Below are 20,126 nucleotides of genomic sequence, written 5' to 3'. Positions count from 1 at the left end.
AGCAAGTAGAACTGCTCCACCGGATTACTAGCTATGATTTTTTTCACTTTGAGCAATATCTTAATATGATATATAATTCTTATTCAAATACTACACTGTGAGTTTAGGAAGAACCCTTATGAAATATTAATAGAACCACAAGTATCTTGACTGCATATCAAAGTGATGTGACAGTACAAATTCTTTCAATAATGCCATTCCTTGTAAGAATTAGTTACAAAATATCTACAAGGAAGGGTGACTGAAATAGTTTTCATGTCAAGGGTGGCAAGCTCTAAAGGAAGTATCTTTGGAGTGAGAAACAAGCTTGCAACTCATGTATATTATATTTCAGTTTTGATGATAAATGTCAAACTGTTCACCAAAAGATTTACAATTTCTGCAACATAAACAAAGGGCTTGAAGAGGGTGAATACCAAGAAAAGGCAATATCTGAAGCTGTGTAGCTTACAACAACATTGTCCTTTTGAACAATGACATGGCTATGGCTTGTACGTTCCCTTTTTTTGCAAGCCAGAAACATGCGGAAGACATTAATGCATCTTTGTCTGCTGACACATCTGTCATGTGGATTTTAGGAAGCAAAGATCAGTCAGCTGAACCCCATGCAAAGTAAAAAACTGCAAAATTTGGCAGAAAGAGTTGTTCAATGAATGTGACATATGAAATCGTAGCAAACGGAGAATCACATGCACGGAAAATGGCTTGTGAACTCAGGACACTTACTTTATATTTCAAATGTTTTAACTGATCAACAGGAATGTGACAGGGCTGAATGCAGTTATTTTGTATTCGTAAACAGGTGTAAATAACATGCTGCAAATATGAGCACTGCCAAAAAAAGAAAATAATTTAATACTGTTGTTTTATTTGGTTACACATGACAAAAATCTGTGTTGTTTCATAAGTTATGTTTAAATGACTTAAAAAATAACTTGTGAGCCGTACGCAATACAACTTATGATAAATATGCTAATTAAGCTTGGGTAATTTAAACAAATGCCAAGTGTATTACAAAGTGAAAGAAAATGAGTGATTTTATTATGAATCTGCATAAATTAATTCTGTGGTTCTATAAACATTCTTATCAACATATACTGCTAGCATTGTCTAATTCTGCAATGAATGCCATAAATATTCTGACATTTAGCAACAAAACAGAAACAAGTCACTGTCACTTAATGATTCCAGTAAAAAAATCTGCTGAATTTTTAGAGGGGCAATGTTAGAAAAAAGGTGAACACTGAAATGCTCCCTTTTCTTCATCAAGGTCTGCACTACAAATAATGTATAGTGTGTGCCATTCATGCTATAAGGCAGGTGAGCATTCTGTTATAGCTGTTGCCACATAGTCTCATGTTTTCTTCTGTCAGCTGTTGTGTTTTTCCTTGTTATTTGCCTTCCTCTCATAGTTAATAAAAATGGCATACAAACAGATCACAATTACAGACAAAATGTGACTAAAATAATTAATGTAGGATATATTATAGCCCATAGCCTTTAGCATATAAAAATAACAAAGCCGAGTGTTCTGGACATGTTTGATTGTTCCTGAATATTCAATCTTAACATAATACACTTAAGGACAAAGCGATAATAATGCTGTAAGAGTCACTACAGTTTATGGGGAATGACTACTGGAAAAATGAAGCCACCAATGATTACTGAATCACTGTCAACAATACAATTCAAACAAATTCTTGTCATAGACCAAAACAGTTAAGGGGTAGGGTCTACTTCTGTTCTGGTTGTGAAAATAACAATTTTTATTCCCACAACTCTATCTTTTGAGAATAATTTGTTTAATCTGATATATAAAATAGTCTCAGTTGCACCCAGATATTGCTGCTTCATGTCTAATGTTAAGATCAAACACATATGCAAACGCTACCACTAATTCTGACAAAATATGTCTTCACAGATAATACATACAGATGCCAGTACTAAAGTATGTTCTTAATAGATAATGGATAGAGATGTTAATACTAATTGGCTTACTTTTTCAGACTTTGTGAAGTCATGACTGCAAGTTGTGGATGGATTCCTGTCAATCCCCAGCCTTTCTCTAAGGAGCAACATGTGCCGAACTCTCTCCACTTCCTCCAACCGTGTCAGCTTTTCAAGTTCCCACTGATGATCAAAAATTAGACTGTCTCCACGGGGTCGCCAACCGTGTAAATTCTCTTCACCACGCACATATGTTGAGCTCGTGTCCAACACTCGGCGTTGTCGCCTTTGGACTCCTGTGAAATAAATAATATTTGGCTCTTGTGCTGATCTGACTCTTTTGAATATTAAGTTTCCTTTTCCTCTCACAAGAATATCAATAAAATTTACAATTTTTGGATTGTTCCAGAAAGCTTAGGTGAAAGTTAGAAATACTAGAGTATCAATCAAAATATGTGATGTTTAGTGACATGCACATTATTTGTGTTTTGATATACATTGATAAATCAAAACATTATGACCACTGCCCACCGTGATGTGGTATGCCACCTGGTGGCATTGCGGTAACAAAAGTATGTAAGTGGAGCAGTTACTGATGGGGGATCACTCTAGCAAAGATATGGGCTGCAAATGGAGAAATCCATTGAGAAAAGGGACTTTGACAATGGGCAGATAATTATTGTGCAGGGCCTGTGAATGAGTATCTTTAAAACGGCAAAGCTGGTCGAATGTTCACGTGCTAATGTTGTGAGCATCCATGGCAACAGGTAGAAGGGACAGTGAAACTGCCAGTAGACACCAAATAGTTGGATGTCACAGAAAGTGGGGTTTTCGAGGCTTGTCTGCTCTGTAGAGCAGGATAGATGGTGATATAAGGCATCTCTACCAAAAGATCACAACCCTGGTGCACACACAAGTGTTTTGGAGCACATCGTTCATCGTACCTTTCTGAACATGGAGCTCCGCAGCACACCATCCCTATCTATTCACTTGTCGACCCAATGATTTCGACAGTTGTGATTGTAGTGGGCACGGGACCATCATGATTCGACTGTAGTTCATTGAAAACATGTCAACTCTTTGGCTGAATCACATTTTTACTACTCTAGGTTGATGGTCATCTCCACAAACGCCTGCATTGAGGTTAATGGTGGCTCAAAACATGCAGTGCATCATGGACGCAGGCTGCTGGGAGCAGCACTACGCTATGGGAGATATTCTCTTGTGCTTGCATGGGACCTGTAGTAGTAATTAAAGACACACAGATAGTTACAAATCACCTGCATCCTTTCATGATTCATGTCTTCCTCAGTGGCGATGTTATCTTTCAGCAGTATAAATGTTCTTGTCTCAGAGCCAGAAACAGGCTACAGTGGTTTGAGGAAAATTATAGTGAACTCACATTGATGTCTTGGGATCAAATTAGCCTGATATAATTCCTACGGAATCCATCTGGGTCACTATTGGGCACCATCACTGCGTACGCAGATCAGCGGCCCGTTATTTACATGAATTACATGACCTGTGCATACACATCTAATGCCACATACCTCCACAAACCTACCAACAAACTGTCAGATCCATAATATGCAGAGTCATGTATTCCATTCCAAAGATGGACAAACAAGCTATTAAGCAGACGGTCATAATATTTTGGCTCATCATTATATAGCTAGCTGTTATTGGGAGTGCAAAGAAGGATAATCAAAATAAATACACAAAAATACGCAAAAAATTCATACAATGGTAAAGCATTCGGTGACATACAGAGCACACATACAATGTAAGAATAAACTACAGCAGGCACCTCTCAATATGGACAGGAACAAATAGCATAGAAGTGCACAGGATAAGACATTTTTGTAGGTGTCTGAAGTACACAAAAAAATGATTAATGGTGTGCAATATCACTTTTCCTTTGCAGTACTTTTTGACATTCTCAATAAAACAAACTTCAATCTGCAATGTTAACAAAACACCATTCTTATGTCAACATATAAAATTGCAGCATTGAGGGATAAAACAGAAATATGCAGGAAAGAAAAATTATCGAAATATTTACAGAAATCCCCACCAGCAACAAATGGAGACACCATCTTGATTTGTGAACAATTACTACTGATCATACCTCCTCCTTCAATTCACATAATATGTTCCACAGCTGCAGATCCTGAGTGATGTCTGTTCTTTTGGACATGCCTGAAAGAACAGGCACCACACATTCATACAATCTGTATGGCTATTAATGTTTTAAGATAGTCTGGAGCAGAACTTACAAATTTTCTGAAATTTCTACATTTGCATTTGCAGTGTTCTTGTTCTTTTGTTACAAGAACTACCAATTATTTGCTGAGGGCACAGCATTCCTGTATTTTAATTGATATGAATGCTTTGCCATGAGCAAACTGTGAGTAGTTATTGTACCCAATAGATATGGAACTTGTAGTGCCTATGTTGCAATTTCAGAAAAAAAGCCATGAGAACAACCACAAACTCTATCAAAAAAATTAACAAGCCATTCAACTTGTATGCAAGCAACTAATCTTATGAATATATGATTGGGTATGTGCAATAACAATAGAGGTATGTTTATAACCGTAATATTATTTCATTACACTTATGACACTTTTGTAGAAAAAAAGTGAAGTGTATCTGGGTAACAACATATCACAATTTTCAGTTGCATATGTGCTGACACTAAAAACCCTAAAGATTACCAAATAATAATTTTTTTAGAATGCTTTAAAAACTTACAATGAATTCAAGAAAGACAAGTCCCACATCTCTTATCCCAGCACAATAATGGAGCATAAAATATTCCTACATTTTTAAAAGTCCGAAGTTGCATCTTTTTGGGATGTGCTGTGTTCTTACACTACAAATTGACCTACAGTTACGTAAAAATTAACACTTAATTGATTCACCGCCAGATGCGATACACAGCATTATCTTCAGAGGACACCTCACACCAGACAGTAACAATATGGCACCACACAAGTGGTATAGTCAGTTGTCTCCTAGGTTGCACTCACACCAAGAACTACTTTATGATTCCAACAGGACATTGAAATAGGTCATTCCTCCACCAATAGTTAGGTCTCTCACCGCAGAGACAGCTGAAACCTGGAACTATTAGATGAATCCACCAAATACTTCACGCGATGACATTCATATGCTGAATGCATTATTTAAATGACCACACACTGACACTCAGCCAGTTATCCTGCAGTTATTGCCCAGTTCCAGCAGTTCTTTGGTTTTACAGTTGCCTACAAGGTACCTACAGCGCTGATGATGTTAGTTGTCAGATAATTACAGAGAGTGTCAAATGTAACAAAAAGTGACAGACAAAGAGTTTACCTGATGGTTGGTAGGAAAAATGGTGTCCACTGTCATGAAGAACTATTTATTAGTCTCCTGGTTTCAAACTTTAAAACTGAACTGTCAAAAAGATACAAAATTACTGTCCAATATTCAGCATCTCCAGTGAGTCACCAATCATGTTGGCAGGGAAACCCTTAAATGCCCCATCCGAATCCCATATTCAGTCATCCTGACAATCATCCAATGTGGATGATGAGCAGTCACTTGTCCAAGGTTGCATGAATTCAGCACATGTAGTTTTAGTCCTGGGATCCTCGTGTGGTTATCAACTTCTCAGAATACATCGTAGGTATCATTTGTTTTAACTTTTGTAACTCAATAGGGACCTAGATTCTTGGTCTTCACCTTTAATGGTGTTACAGTTTGTGTACGTTTTATTACCACCAGATCACGAATTTTGTACTTTGAAGCTTTCTTCTGACAATGGATGAAGCTAGCACAGTTTTCTTCTTGCACATTGTCAATTTTCAGCTCATCATGTTCTTGCAGTTTTTTGCTTTCTCTTCAAATAAATTAATAATTTCTTCCTCTAATACTTTTGCTGATGTGAAGTTCAGTCTGTCTGTGCATCTCAACTCATATCAAAGGTTCAAATGGTGTTCTGTGGTATGCTGAATTTATGGCATACTGAATTGATGTTACCATCTTATACTGTTCATTATGGCTATCAATGCTAAGCTTAGCAATGATTTTAGCCAAAAATAGAATTGATCCTCTCAACCTGTCCATTAGTTGTAGGTAGTCCTGTCATTATTAAAATGTGTTCAGTTCCTGCTGTAATGCAGTGTTCCTAAAATTCTTGTGAAGTACAGCAAGTTCCTCTATCAGTAGTTATTTAGACTGGATTCCCAAAATTAGTTTTCTCTAATTCCTTCTTACAAATTGCTTCTGTTTATTTTGTACTCTTTACAGCATACAGCCAGGTGAACTTAGTAAGTGCATCAATAATACTTAGAATGTACTTGTATGTTTTGTGCGTTGATTTAAGTGATCCAATATGATCCAAGTGATAAGCAAATACTGGCACACTTTCTTTGAATAAGGGATGAAGGAAACTTTCCTTCTTTCCTGATTTCTTATTAACTATTAAACATTTCACACAATTAGAAATAACTCTTTTTCATCTTTCCAGTCAAATCTGTTATATAATAATCTTGTTTTACCTCCTCTTCAGTTCGCTTAACTGCACAAGCTAGATGATTTCACAATGAATATTGCATGAACCACTAAAGTCTTTCTTCTGTCACAGAACTTGAAAAGAATTCTGTTTCTCGTTAAAAAGTTTTCATAGGGCTGGTTTTTGAGAATGCTCTTAACTGCTGTTAAATCATCATAATTCTCTTGAGATCTCCTGATTCTAGCTATCAAACTACCTGCAAAACCAAACAATACATTCACACAATGGCTTAAGGCATCTGTATGTTTCATCCTAGAATCAGATTGGTGTTCAATGGTACAGTAATGCTCTTCCATGACTAAGGCCCATCTTGCTATTCTTGGTGACAAGTCCTTCTTCTCCATAGTCTTTTGGAATGCAGCATGGTGCATTACAATTTTAAAATATATATCTAGTAAATACACCAGGCATTCCTCCAACAACAACTAAAACTTTGTGCACTCAGATGAGATAGGATTAAACCTGTTGCAACAGAAGTGTCGTTTTCCCTTGTTCTTGTGATTGTGGTTGCAATCACTTGGTCCATGACCACTGGCACCACAACTGGAACATTTTTTGTTTGCATCCCAAGTTGCAATTTTAGTATTTCTGTTATTTGCGTCTTTAGCATCTTTCTTACTGGAGTTTAAATTTTCATTGCTATAAGTTTTGTTATTTCTTTTTGGCAATGACTTCACAAATCTCTCTCATAATACCTTGTTTTTCCCTTACACCGTCAATCACATATTGACAAAGCGACTTCTTATCAATATCAGCACAGCTGACAATTTCCTTCATTATAAGAAAATATTCTTCTTTCATTGAGACAGTATCTGGTGGATATCTGCACACTGGGTCTAAAATGCATACATTAAGATCTATGAACAATTTCTCAATAGAAGAGACATGTTTCGCACTAAGCTCATAGCTCTTAAGGTATGCATTTTAGAGCCGATGGTTACTAGATCTTTTTGGCTTGAATGATCATTCCTGTCATATCCCTGAATATTGACCATTCCTCCTAGGACATTCTGTATACAATCATAATCACAGTCATACATTCACATGGCATTTCGTAACCCTTTTACAATCATGTTTATCCTCATCTAATTACAATAGAATCCTGCTGTCATACCTAGATACGAGAGATGTGTCAGGTGTCACACTACTTGCAAATATTACTACAACTGGTCAAAAGATGATACTGATAAGAAAGACTGGGCCAGGCACCATCCAACCCTGTCTCATATTTTGTCAAAACAAGACACAACTGCTAATCATTTTTGTCAGGGGAGCCAATGAATATATTTAAGAGCACACTTGTAACCTTAGAAGTATGTAGTCACACAGTGGCGGCAGGAGAAATATAAAAGATGGGGATATGTCCAACCTTTCACAGGCAATGGCTCATTCTGGTGGAAGGGTTGAATAGAAAGGAAGAGAGATGAAGGAAAAGGACTGGTGTAAGAAAAGGGAAGAGTTACAGAATAGTCACTTAGAACCCAAGGTCAGGGGAGACTTACTGGATGGGGTGAGAAGGAAGGACTGTTGATACCTGTGCTGGTTGGTGAAATGGGAGCTGATGTGAGAATGACAGAAATGGTGCTTGTGGCTTCAATCAGATGTACAACTGTCTTATTTGTATGTGTGCTGTTTTTCTATATAACAGTACAATATTCAGCAACTGAATATATAAGTGAAATAGCAGAATTAAGTATTGTATCTGCATTAGCTTCCCAGTTGTTTTCAGCTACTTTTTGTGAGTAGATTTACTCTTTGGCCAAGCTTCTTCAATAGGCTGGTGGAGTGCTGCTTAAATGACAGCACCTGATCAGGGGTGACACCAAGGTAATTACAGAATGGAAAATTAATATGTGCCTCTCTTAATTACAGGTGGAACCTCCATATAAACTGGGTTTGGCTGGATTCTCCACTTGGAAAAGTATTCATTCAATACAGTGAGTTGACGTGAAAATGTACTCCTGCATTGCTTGATGTCTTTGTTCTGACATAGTAAGGCCAGAGCATTGTTGGAATTTGTAGCTGGCATGCTATGCACATTGAAATTAAAGAGAATGGAAGCCAGAACTGATCCTTGTGGCACACAACTGTTTGGGGTACTTCGTCTCCTAGCTTCTTCATTCAAAAAGACTGAAGAACATAGAACAGAGAACATGTTGTTTAGTGAACTCATAGCTTCTGATACAGAATTATATCAACAAACTTTAGAATCACACTTTCTTGTCACACTGTAGCCATACACTGTGTGATCAAATGTATCCGGACACCCCAAAAATATAAGTTTTTCATCTTAGAGAAACTTTGCTGCCACCTACTGCCAGGTACTCCAAATCAGCAACCTCAGTAGTCATTAGGCATCATGAGTGAGCAGAATGGGGCACTCTGTGGAACTCATAGACTTCGAATGTGGTCAGGTGATTGGGTGTCACTTGTGTCATACATCTGTATGTGAGATTTCCACACTTCTAAACATCCCTAGGTTCACTGTTTCTGAGGTGATAATGAAGTGGAAACATGAAGGGACACATACAGCATAAAAGCGTACAGGCTGATCTCATCTGCTGACTGACAGAGACCGCCGACAGTTGAAGAGGGTCCTAATGTGTAATATGCAGACATCTATCCAGACCATCACACAGCAATTCTGAACTGCATCCAGGATCCACTGCAAATACTATGACAGTTAGGTGGCAGGTGAGAAAACTTGGATTTCATGGTCGAGCAGATACTCAAAGCCACACATCATGCCGGTAAATGCCAAAGGACACCTCATTTGGCGTAAGGAGCGTAAACACTGGATGACTGAGCAGTGGAAAACATTGTGTGGAGTGACGAATCACGGTACACAATGTGGCGATCCGATGGCAGGGTGTGGGTATGGTGAATGCATGACGAATCATGGTACACAATGTGGCGATCCGATGGCAGGATGTGGGTATGGTGAATGTCCAGGGAACATCATCTGCCAGTGTATGTAGTGTCAACAGTAAAATTCAGAGATGGTGGTGTTACGGTGTGGTCATGTTTTTCATGGAGGGGGCTTGCACCCCCTGTTGTTTTGCATGGCACTATCACAGTATAGGTCTACATTGATGTTTTAAGCACCTTCTTGCTTCCCACTGTTGAAGAGCAATTCAGGGATGGTGATTGCATATTTCAACATGATCGAGCAGCTGTTCATAATGCATGGCCTGCAGTGGAGTGGTTACACGATAATAATGTCATTATAATGGACTGGCCTGCACAGAGTCCTGACCTGAATCCTACAGAACACCTTTGGGATGTTTTGGAACGCTGACTTTGTGACAGGCTTCATCGACCAACATCGATACCTCTCCTCATAGCAGCACTCCGTGAAGAATGGACTGCCATTCCCCAAGAAACCTTCCAGCACCTGATTGAATGTATGTCTGCGAGTGTGGAAGCTGTCATCAAGGCTAAGGGTGGGCCAATACCATACTGAATTCCAGCATTACTGATAGAGGGCACCACGAACTTGTAAGTCATTTTCAGCCAGGTGTCCGAATACTTTTGATCACACAGCATATCTATGAAAACTGGAGTTAGTTGGTGGTGTCGCTGAAATCCAGATTCCATCAATGTTGTATGAGAGGCATTCAATAAGTAAACAACACTTTTTTCCTCAGCCAATTTTGGTACAAAAAGTAATACAACACACTTTCTTTCTCAACCAATTTTGGATCAAAGCAATTGTAATTTTGTTTGCGACATCCTTAAACATTTCCACATCATCTCATGTATTTCCAGTAATTCTTGGTAGATGGCAGCACTATAACCAGTTTTCAAAATGGCATCTGCAACTGAGGTACATTGGTGGAAGACCTGACCATCACAAACATTCACCAGCTTTTACAGAATGCATACGGATATCGCGCAGTGGATCAGAGCACAGTAAGTCACTGGCTGAAGTGTGTACTGTCAACAGAATAAGGAGAAGAAAATCTTCTCTGATATTCCATGTGCAGGCTGACCCCATGCAGGTGAGAAACTCTTATTTGAGGCAATCAGTGACTAAAAATCAAGCAACCCAGTGCTCAGTTTGACATCTCTGCAGGTAGTGGTGCATACACGCATGCCAAAAAGAAAGAACATCTGTGCCAAATTATTTGCTCATTATGTGGCTGATGGTGATGATTTCTTGTCAAAAATTGTCACAGGCAATGAAACATGGATTCGCCAGTTTCAGCCTGAAACAAAACGGCAATCCACACAAAATCTCTTTCAAAAACACAATTCAAAACAGTAATCTCAGCTGGTAAAGCATGGTTATGGGCTTCAGGGACTCTGAAGGATTTATTCTGTTTGATGTCCTCCCTCATGGCCCAACAAACAACTTTTAAGTCTATTGTGAAACTTCAGGAAAACTAGAGAAACGACTATAGTGTATTCATGGCCACAAAAATGCAAACAGATTTATCATGGTGAAGAAGAACCTAAGACCACAGCCATAATGGGAAAGTTATCAACACAGAGAGAACATTGCTGACAGACAGGCCTGTACAGTGGTAAAATGAAAACATATCAGATCTCACATTACAGTGGCATAAGGCCACAGAATTGGAGAGAGATTATGTTGATGGAACAATATGATAATTACATAACTCCATTTTTTTTTCTAACATCCCCTGCTAGCTGTTCAGCTCGAATTATTTACCAATGGCCTCTTCGATGAGTATGTGAATTTGTAAGATACAACAACATGACCCTTTCACTACTCTGTCATAACACAAGACTGCCCTCTATCAGTACATCAAGCAACTAAGGTGCTTGTATAGTACATCCTTAGAGGTCTTCATTTTTCATTTTCCAGTGATAGCATAACCAGTATTTTCCACTCAACAGAAGAATTTTACTCCAGTTTACATCATTTATTATGTGAAGTGCATACAAGTGTGAAATACTGTCAGAGGTTTCTGATGTATGTAAATTTACTGCCTAACTACACTATCTGTTTGCATGTAACATAATAAATTAACACCACATGACAAATAGACAATTAAGTAATGGAACTTTTATTTGTGATTGAGGAATAATAATATTGCAAATCTTAAAAATTCAACACACAATCAACGTCTATTTAAGCTGTTGATACTTAACTATAGAAGTGCTAAATATTAATACATTGCTCTACACACTAGACAAAGATAACTACATCAAACCAGTACTACTGTTAAAAATGGTATGGGACATCTAAACTAAAAGCAGCCAGTCTTTGACCAGTTTAAGTATTGCCAGTACACTTGAGTTTAAGAGGATGGCTCATGCTACTCACAGTCTTATGTGTGAGATCTGCTTTTCTGGTTTGAGGGAACTTGCTCAGCATTTCCTTCTAAAGAAAAGTTAGCAACAGAGTAAGAATACAGGCTACAGACAAAAATAGAGGCAAATTACATACCCCCACCACTATAGTTCTAATTTTTGTTTGTTTGTTATGGGATGCTACCCAAAACTACATGTACTCATCGATCAATGGCATTATCTAGACACTTATGTGTATTCACCATGCTAACTAATGGGTTTTAAAAAATGGTTTGTCAAAACCATTACTCAGCTACTCTGAAAGTTTTAAGAATGATTAGTTTCTAGTTCATTTTCATATTTTCAAGAAACAGAAGACCATAACAACATCAAATCTAATCTAACTTATTTAGGCATGATGGAATCACTTAAATGTCATATTGAATATGGTATTCAGAAACTGTAAGGTTAAAATGAGAACATTAATGTGCAATCACGTTTTTATTTTCAAAGGGCAACTGCATTCAGAATTTGGAAGTTTTTATCATTTCATAATCACACCAGTCTCATCAACACAAAGAAGAATTGAAAGAAATTTTTTATAAGATGAAAGTCAATACAGATGCCTAGAAAAAAAGCACTTAGTTGGAGAATAACTGTAGATTATGTGTGGTAAATTTATCAGCATATACGTTTTACTATTGATACTGGAATGGCTTTTCTTAAGATCTGATGTGTAAGCAGAGAAAGCAGCCCTACAGATATAAATGAAGTCACAAGACTGCAAACACGTAGAAATCCAATTAAATTGAGAGAAAGATGGTAAGGGCATTGAGAGCCTTAAATGAACTTGAGATTTCTTCTAAATGTACTGATCCATCAAAGGAACCCTCGTCTGAATCATGTGTGAAATTAAACAATGGACACTCCAACAATGTACAAAAAGACAGATTGCTACTTACCATAAAGAAGACACATTATGTTGCACACAGGCACAATTAAAAGACACTTACATAAAGCTTTCAGCAACAGCTTATGTCAGCAAAAGAGAGACACACACACACCACTCATACATACAAGCAAGCACACACCTCATGCACATATGATCAGCAACTCTAGCATCTCAGCCCATGTGTGCATGAGGTGTGCGCTTGCTTGTGTGTACGAATAGTGTTTGTCTCTCTTTTACTGATGAAGACTGTGGCAAAAAGCTTTATGTAAGTGTCTTTTACTTGTGCCTGTTTGCAACCTAGTGTGTCTTCTTTACTGTAAGTAGCACTCTGTCTTTTCCTACAATCTTCACATGTTAAATTAGTGACTAAGTCAAAGTCATTCGGTAACATGCTTCCTGTCCAGACTTGGGATTGCAAGATATGAAATTTCTTTGCTTAAAAGTTACTACTGTTCCCTTCTTCAAACACTGCATGTGAAGAAGACTCAGATATAACTGTCTGAACACATTTGATCAACAGTACATGTCACACAACTGGATCCTTCACAGACAACACTCTCTACATCTCACAGATAAAGTTTTAGCTTTGACTGCATGAAACATTTTAGCATTTGTTAACTCTGTGTGTTCATCAAAGCAGAAATGTCATACATCATCAATATGCTGTTTGTTTACATTTTGCACTAAGAGCAAAACTTTAATATGACAATTATTTGCCCTGTTTTTACACATTTATTTAGTAGTAACAGCACTGATAAATAAATGTTGCTGCTATGCATGCAAGTCAGAATATATCAAAGCAGTAAAAGTTACTTTTCATAGGTAAATAATGCAAATATCTAATTGTAGTTATCATACTAGTAAGTGGGGCTCTACGTGTTACAAATATCAAGGCACAGTTTAATAAAGACTTAAAGGATTAATTTATATGACAGTACGGCCAGTATGTAAGATACAAGTGCTACATTGTAGTGTTGGAGTGTCCAGCCAGTCAATCTGTAAAATGTATAAATATTTGAGCAATTTTTACCTGCATGTATGATTTATACATGACAGAGAACATAGGCCTCCAAACCACTGTGCTTATTTTAAAGTAATTACAATAGGAATCTATAGTCCTAGTAACTATAAGATGGAGATTTTAGTTTTGCTAAGGATGAATGAATGTTAAAAACATGGTACCAGAAAATAAGAAGGAAGATTACTGCCACTAAAAATATTTCAAAGTGTGACAAATCACTAATCTGCTGCATACATATAGCTTCAAATTAAATGTTTGTTAGAACATGTTCACTTTGGCACACTAGGAAGCCATTTTTCAATGTTGCCACAGAGTATTTTATTAAAACAGAGAATTGGAAGTAAAATCGAATGAAGAATAAAACCTAAAATACAGTTTTGCCTATTCTTTCCTTTCCTATAACAAATGGAACAGTGGTCTCTAAGCTGTGACAATTGTCACAAACACGTGAATGATCTTGCAGTCATTTCTTCAATGCTTTAAACCAAGTTCATTCTAAATATCAACTGCAAATTGTTATGGTGCCTATGAAATGTGTGTACAAAATCCACAATACTTCTGAATGAGATCTGCTTGTGCTAACAACGTAATCATATTCAAAACTTGCAGGGCACTCACAGGCAAAAGCTGCACCTTCCTAAAATCATGTGGCTTTAGAGACAATGTATATTGGTGACTCCATAAATATTCCTGCTCTATGGTTATGTGCTCTGAACAAAACAGTAAATGAGTACACAATTCCCTTGATGGAGAAAGTACGTAATGTCAGACCTGCTGGTATAGCTGTAAAGTATAAAACTTCATGAGATCAACTACCTGTTGGAACACAGATCTTTTAGTCTGCATTTTAACCTACCAGTTGGCTCTCAATGATGTGGAAATTCACCTGAAATGACCCATGATTTGGATTCTACATTAAACTGTATGTTCCTTTTCGAAAGTTGGGTAACTTGGGTAGGTTAAGAAAATACATGTCACCAAAGTGATGTCCAATTGGAAGACTTGGACCACACCATAGATCTACAAGAAATAATAATAATAATTATTATTATTATAATTATAATAATAATTATTATTATTAATATTATTTTTTTAAAAGTATTAATTAAGTATTATTATAACAGTACATAAACGGGATGACCCTCATTCTCCTTCCTGAAATCAGCATAGAGACAATGTGTGTGTACAGAACACACAAAGAGTACACTGATAAAATTAAAGAGATTAATTACATGCAGAAATGTTCATTTATTTTTCCATAAGCACTTGTGAATGGGACACAAAGAAAGAAAATAATTCTGACAACATACATCCTCTTTATTATACACCACATGGTGGCTTGTGAAGTATAACTGTTTCTATAGAGGAAATAATGTTACCTACATATTACATGTCATTACATTTTGGGCAGCATCTCATAGGTATCACTCTCTCAAAAAATTATCAAACTAAAGTCATGAATACCAACATTTGGTGCTTCTAAACATTAATAAGACATTTAACTGTTCACACACAAACAGCTTTATCTTCACCTTACAGTGGTCACAGTTATATAATTGTTAAAGAGTTATTTCTCTGTTCAAGGTACTGGCTGCATTCCTACAGTCTAATCTGGGACAAAGGGGAACAAACCTGGACTACCTGCTTCTGATGCTCTTTTCAGCACTAACTCGTAGACACCAGACAGACGGTTTGCCTCAGCATTACGATAATGCCCAGAAAACAAATGTTTCAGTGAACGTGGGCCAGTTCGCGCATCTCGTCCATAAATGATCATGCTCAAATCCTTGGTGATAATTGCCGGACGCCCACAGTTCTCCAGCTATAAATGAAGCAATTAAGTAAATTAGCCTTTTCAGTAAAATAATACTAGGACCATTTGCAGTCTCACAAGTACATGAGTCAGAGATTAAAATAACTTTCATGCAAGACACACATTGCTTAAATTAGCATTTGGATTCTTACTGTGGTAATTATCTTTAGTCTCTGGTTACAGCAAAAGGGTGAGGTGAACCTGTTCAAACAAAGCTCAGAACGCACAGTTCAGCATTACTTTAAAGAAAAAAGTGTGGTATGGTTGCAGAACATTTTGTAACAACACACCAGCTCAAAAAAACAGAGCTACATATATATTTAAGCACATCTTATGTTTTATTATTAAACAGAAAATGCAAAAAATGGACAAATAGAATAAAATAATAAGGGAGAGGGAGGGGGAGGAGGAGGGGGGGAGGGGAGATGGTGGTGGTAAAGGGCATTAAATATGAAGTAAAATAGACATGGAAGTTATGGAGGAAAATGCAAACATGTAAACGGAGAAAAATAAAGGATGCCAGGACATGAATTGAAAAATAAAGGAATGTACGAGTACAATATAACGCTGCAGAAAAATAAAGGTGAATTGCATGATGTCCTCTCAGATGCTACCAGTTTCTCATGTGTTCCTGCACAATATTTTGGCAACATAACTTATCATCATCATCATATGCTCCATCATGTACACAGAGTTACTTTGTTAGAAGTTATGTTGTCAAAATGTTGTAGGAAGAACAGAAGAAAAGCAACAGCAAACCTGAGAGGACACGTTATATCAACAGTGCCAGCAAAAAATGAGATCTCACATAAAGGTGATTCGCCCACAATACCAGCAGACATAACATATGTCATGGATTCTACAATCAATCAGCTGCATTTGATAATGTAAATGCACTTAATTGAGTATTTACTATTTTGTTTTTCTGAAGTGTGTCTGCAATCAATCTCAAGAAATTGCAAAAGTGCTGCCGATGAAATTGTTATCTGTTGCCTCATTCAGTTCACATGAGATATTGCTACTTAAGTAAGGATCAGCACAATGAGGTATACAGATATACACAAAAGTGTTACTGGTGAAAAACCCTTTAAGTCATGCTGAAAACTATAAAAGGACATTAAAAATTGCTGGGAAACAAATAACTATTTCTCGTAAGCAGGTTACATTTATGAAGAAACAGAACACTGAAATAAATGTGAGACCAACATGAATGATGTGTAAAGTGACTGGACACGAGTAATGAGTTTATCAAGGCTGAAGTCAGAAAAGTTGAGAGCAATGTACTTCCAGAGAGGAGAAGTAGGTGGGCAATATAACAATAAAATTACATTTAATACACTGTTGTTCTTTATGGGAAAATATGAGTTCAATGAGATTAATAAACGGTACTGGGAGTTTCAGAACACCAATATTTCTGATTAACATTGTCACTTACTTATTGAATACAAAATTATATTTCACAATTATATATGTGTGATTTAGTTAAATATAATTACAGCAAACAGTTTCTAAAATATCTCAGTATATTTTTGTGATTAGTAATATTTTGTGCCAATTAGTACCATTCTTCAGCAAATAAGTTATATGAGGGCTGTTTTCACGGTCATAATTTCTCACGCTAAAATTTAATCTTGTGATATTCTGTTAGCTTAATGTGCAACAAACATGCTGTAGTAGTTTCATTGTTGGTACTGCTGATTCCCACCTGTGAGAGGCAGGCAAGGTCAGACATGTTCAATATCGCCTGCTGCTCCATTGGAGGTAACACGTGAGGAACAATATGCGGCTTTGAAATTCTGCTTTCGTCTCAACAAATCTTCAGCTGAGGCTGATACAAAGTTACAGGAGGCCTATGGAGAGTCTGCTCTCCCCTGAAGCACAGCTCAAAGGTGGTTTAAAATGTTTAAAGAGGGGAGACAATCAATTTCAAAGGAAGGTGGACCCGGTGCTCCAGTTACTGCTCTCACGGAAGAAAACAGCAACACAGCTGCTGTCATTGTGAGAGAGGATCGACGAATTACCTTCAGATCACTTTCTGAAATACTGAACATTTCATTGGGTGCCACCCACATGTTGGGGACAGAAAAATGACATGACACATTATAAGGCTACAGCCTCCCCAAGGTTATTATGAAGTTTCTGATACCACCTTTTTTTATATGCATCCATGTATTTATCGTACGATTCAGTGCTTCCTAAGGCCTTTTATAGGTATCATTCAGTTCAATTTGCCAAAAAACTTTTATTCTTTGTAAACACATAAAGAATATTCTGTAATGATGTAAATTCTCATGATTGTCAATAAATTGTTGTCATTAACAAAATTATGTACATATGCATATTAAATATCAAATTGAGAAATTGAAGTAATAAGTGTTTAGCAATAAATAACTAGAGACTGCAGAAATGTTAGCATGAAAAATCAATGATTCTAACTAACAAAATGGTAAACTAAAAATCTAGTAACAGAAAACCTCACTATCTTGAGAAACAGCTTAAAAGTTATTACCGAGTGATGTATTTTCATTTGTTACTATTTTTATGTCCTTCTCTGTAATTAAAAGCCTTTGTAATTACATTTCTAATTAACTCTCCAATTGTTTACATTACACAACTTTTCGATTTCCAGAATTTGAGGCCTTATTTGTGAATTTTACGTATGTAATTGGATAAATCACGAGTTCTGTACTGTCACTGAATGTTAGTAACCAAATCCAAATTGTAACTAATTACATAACTAAAATAATACAAGAGACATTATTGTAATTAAAGTTCAGATTGATTTTCATATTTAAAACTACATTTATTTATTTATTTAATCGTATGGCTAGGGCCCCCCAGTGGGCAGACTGTTTGCCGGGTGCCGGTCTTTCAATTGGTGCCACCTCAGTGACCTGCAGTCAATGGGATGATAAGATGATGATGAGGACAGCACAACACCGAGTCCCTGGGCGGAGTAAATTCCCCGACCCAGCTGGGAATTGAACCCGGGCCCAGAGGATTGACAATCCGTCACGCTGACCATTCAGCTACTTGGGACGGACGATTAAAAACTACAGATGATACTACAAAAATTATGCCATTTGATATTGTATTTTATACCTTATTTGGCTGTAACATCAGTTTCTTTACATTTTGTAAATTTTAATTGTAACATTGAAACTGTATAAAGTTAATAAAATGTTATCTTGAAATTCACTGTCAAAATTCTATATAACGGAATGCAGCACTGCACATGCAAATCCAGATTCAGGCAAATTTCAAAAGAAGAATTCGATAAGATGCAAGCAGAAAAGACAACAGGTTATGTATTATTTTAGTGTAACTTCCACTTATTCTCCATATTGGTCTGACTTTTGGATATTTATTATTGATGTGATGGTGGTAGAGTTGCAACGTGTTTGTGCGCGATGGGTTCCAAGACTTTTGATTCTAGAACAAAAGGACATTTGGGTGCAGGTCTGCATGCAGTTAAAGCTGATGTTAGAGGAAGATACAGAGTTTCTTTCAAATGTAATGACTGTTGATGAAACTTGGTTACATCATTTTGATCCTGAGAGCAAACAGCAAAGCTCAGTGTGGAAATCTCCTTCATCACCAACACCAAAAAAACAAAAGTGGCTGCTTCTGCTGGGAAAGTTATAGTCATCTCATTCTTTGATATTCATGGAATGGTTTATCAGCATGTTGTACCTGCATACACATCAGTAACTGGACAATACTACAGGGATGTCCCGAAAACATTGCAAGTCCATATCAGGCGCAAAAGACCACATTTCGGGGAAGCAGGCTGGATGCTGCACCACGATAATGTGCGGCCGCATATTGCCAATGTTGCTGTTGAATATCTAGCAAAAATCAACGTGAAGTGCATTTCTCACCCTCCCTAGTTGGTTACTTGTTATGCTCACATAGAATGCTGCACAGTAATTGCTGCATAGCTGACATGTAACATAGCTGCTGCCACAATGGCCCTGCTTTACTTGGATAGGAAACTCCTGTGACTTGACTGTGGTAGCAGGTGGTGTGTGGTAGGTGGGTGTTGAGATAGGTCTTGCACTTGGGATGGCCATTATACTCCCAATCCTGCAGCCCATGGATCATTCCTTTGTGGGTAGCCCAGTTGCAGGACATATCCCTTAAATCCATCCATCACCTTCTACCGCAATCCAGTTACGGGCATTTTGTACCCAATAAAAGGCAGGACCAAATATCAAAGCAGCCATCTTATATATCAGCTATGCTGCAACTACTGTACATCATTCTATCTGGGCATGACAAATGACCAACTGTCTGCTTGAATGAATGGACACTACCAAACTGTGGCAAACTTGGCCACTCAGTTGCCAAACGTGCTGTGCACCACAACACTAATGACTTCAACAGCTGCTTCCCTATACAGGGCATTTGGATATTCCCTTCCAGCATAAGTTTCTCTGAAATGCATACATGGGCATTGTATCTTCAGTACATCCTGTGCTCTCACAATCTCCCTGGACTGAACCTCTGCTAACCAGTTCACACTGCCTCTCCTAACGTCTTCCTTTTTCTCTTCTGTCCACACCACTCCTCC

General features: G+C 37.3%; 1 protein-coding gene across 1 annotated transcript in view; it reads right to left on the bottom strand.

Moving 5' to 3' along the window:
* The window catches only part of LOC124777969 (kinesin-like protein unc-104), a 348,239-nt gene that overhangs the window by 15,990 nt on the left and 312,123 nt on the right, over positions 1-20,126 (bottom strand). Inside the window, exons 29-30 of the mRNA XM_047253531.1 lie at positions 15,373-15,562; positions 1,999-2,243 (exon numbers count right to left, since the gene is read on the bottom strand). Coding sequence (XP_047109487.1) covers positions 1,999-2,243; positions 15,373-15,562 — 435 coding nt within the window. The remainder of the gene's footprint in view (positions 1-1,998; positions 2,244-15,372; positions 15,563-20,126) is intronic.

The sequence above is a fragment of the Schistocerca piceifrons genome, chromosome 2, assembly GCF_021461385.2.
Source record: "Schistocerca piceifrons isolate TAMUIC-IGC-003096 chromosome 2, iqSchPice1.1, whole genome shotgun sequence".
NCBI lineage: Eukaryota > Metazoa > Arthropoda > Insecta > Orthoptera > Acrididae > Schistocerca > Schistocerca piceifrons.
Note: the sequence above shows the minus strand (reverse complement) of the source record. Positions and strands in the feature narration are given on the sequence as shown.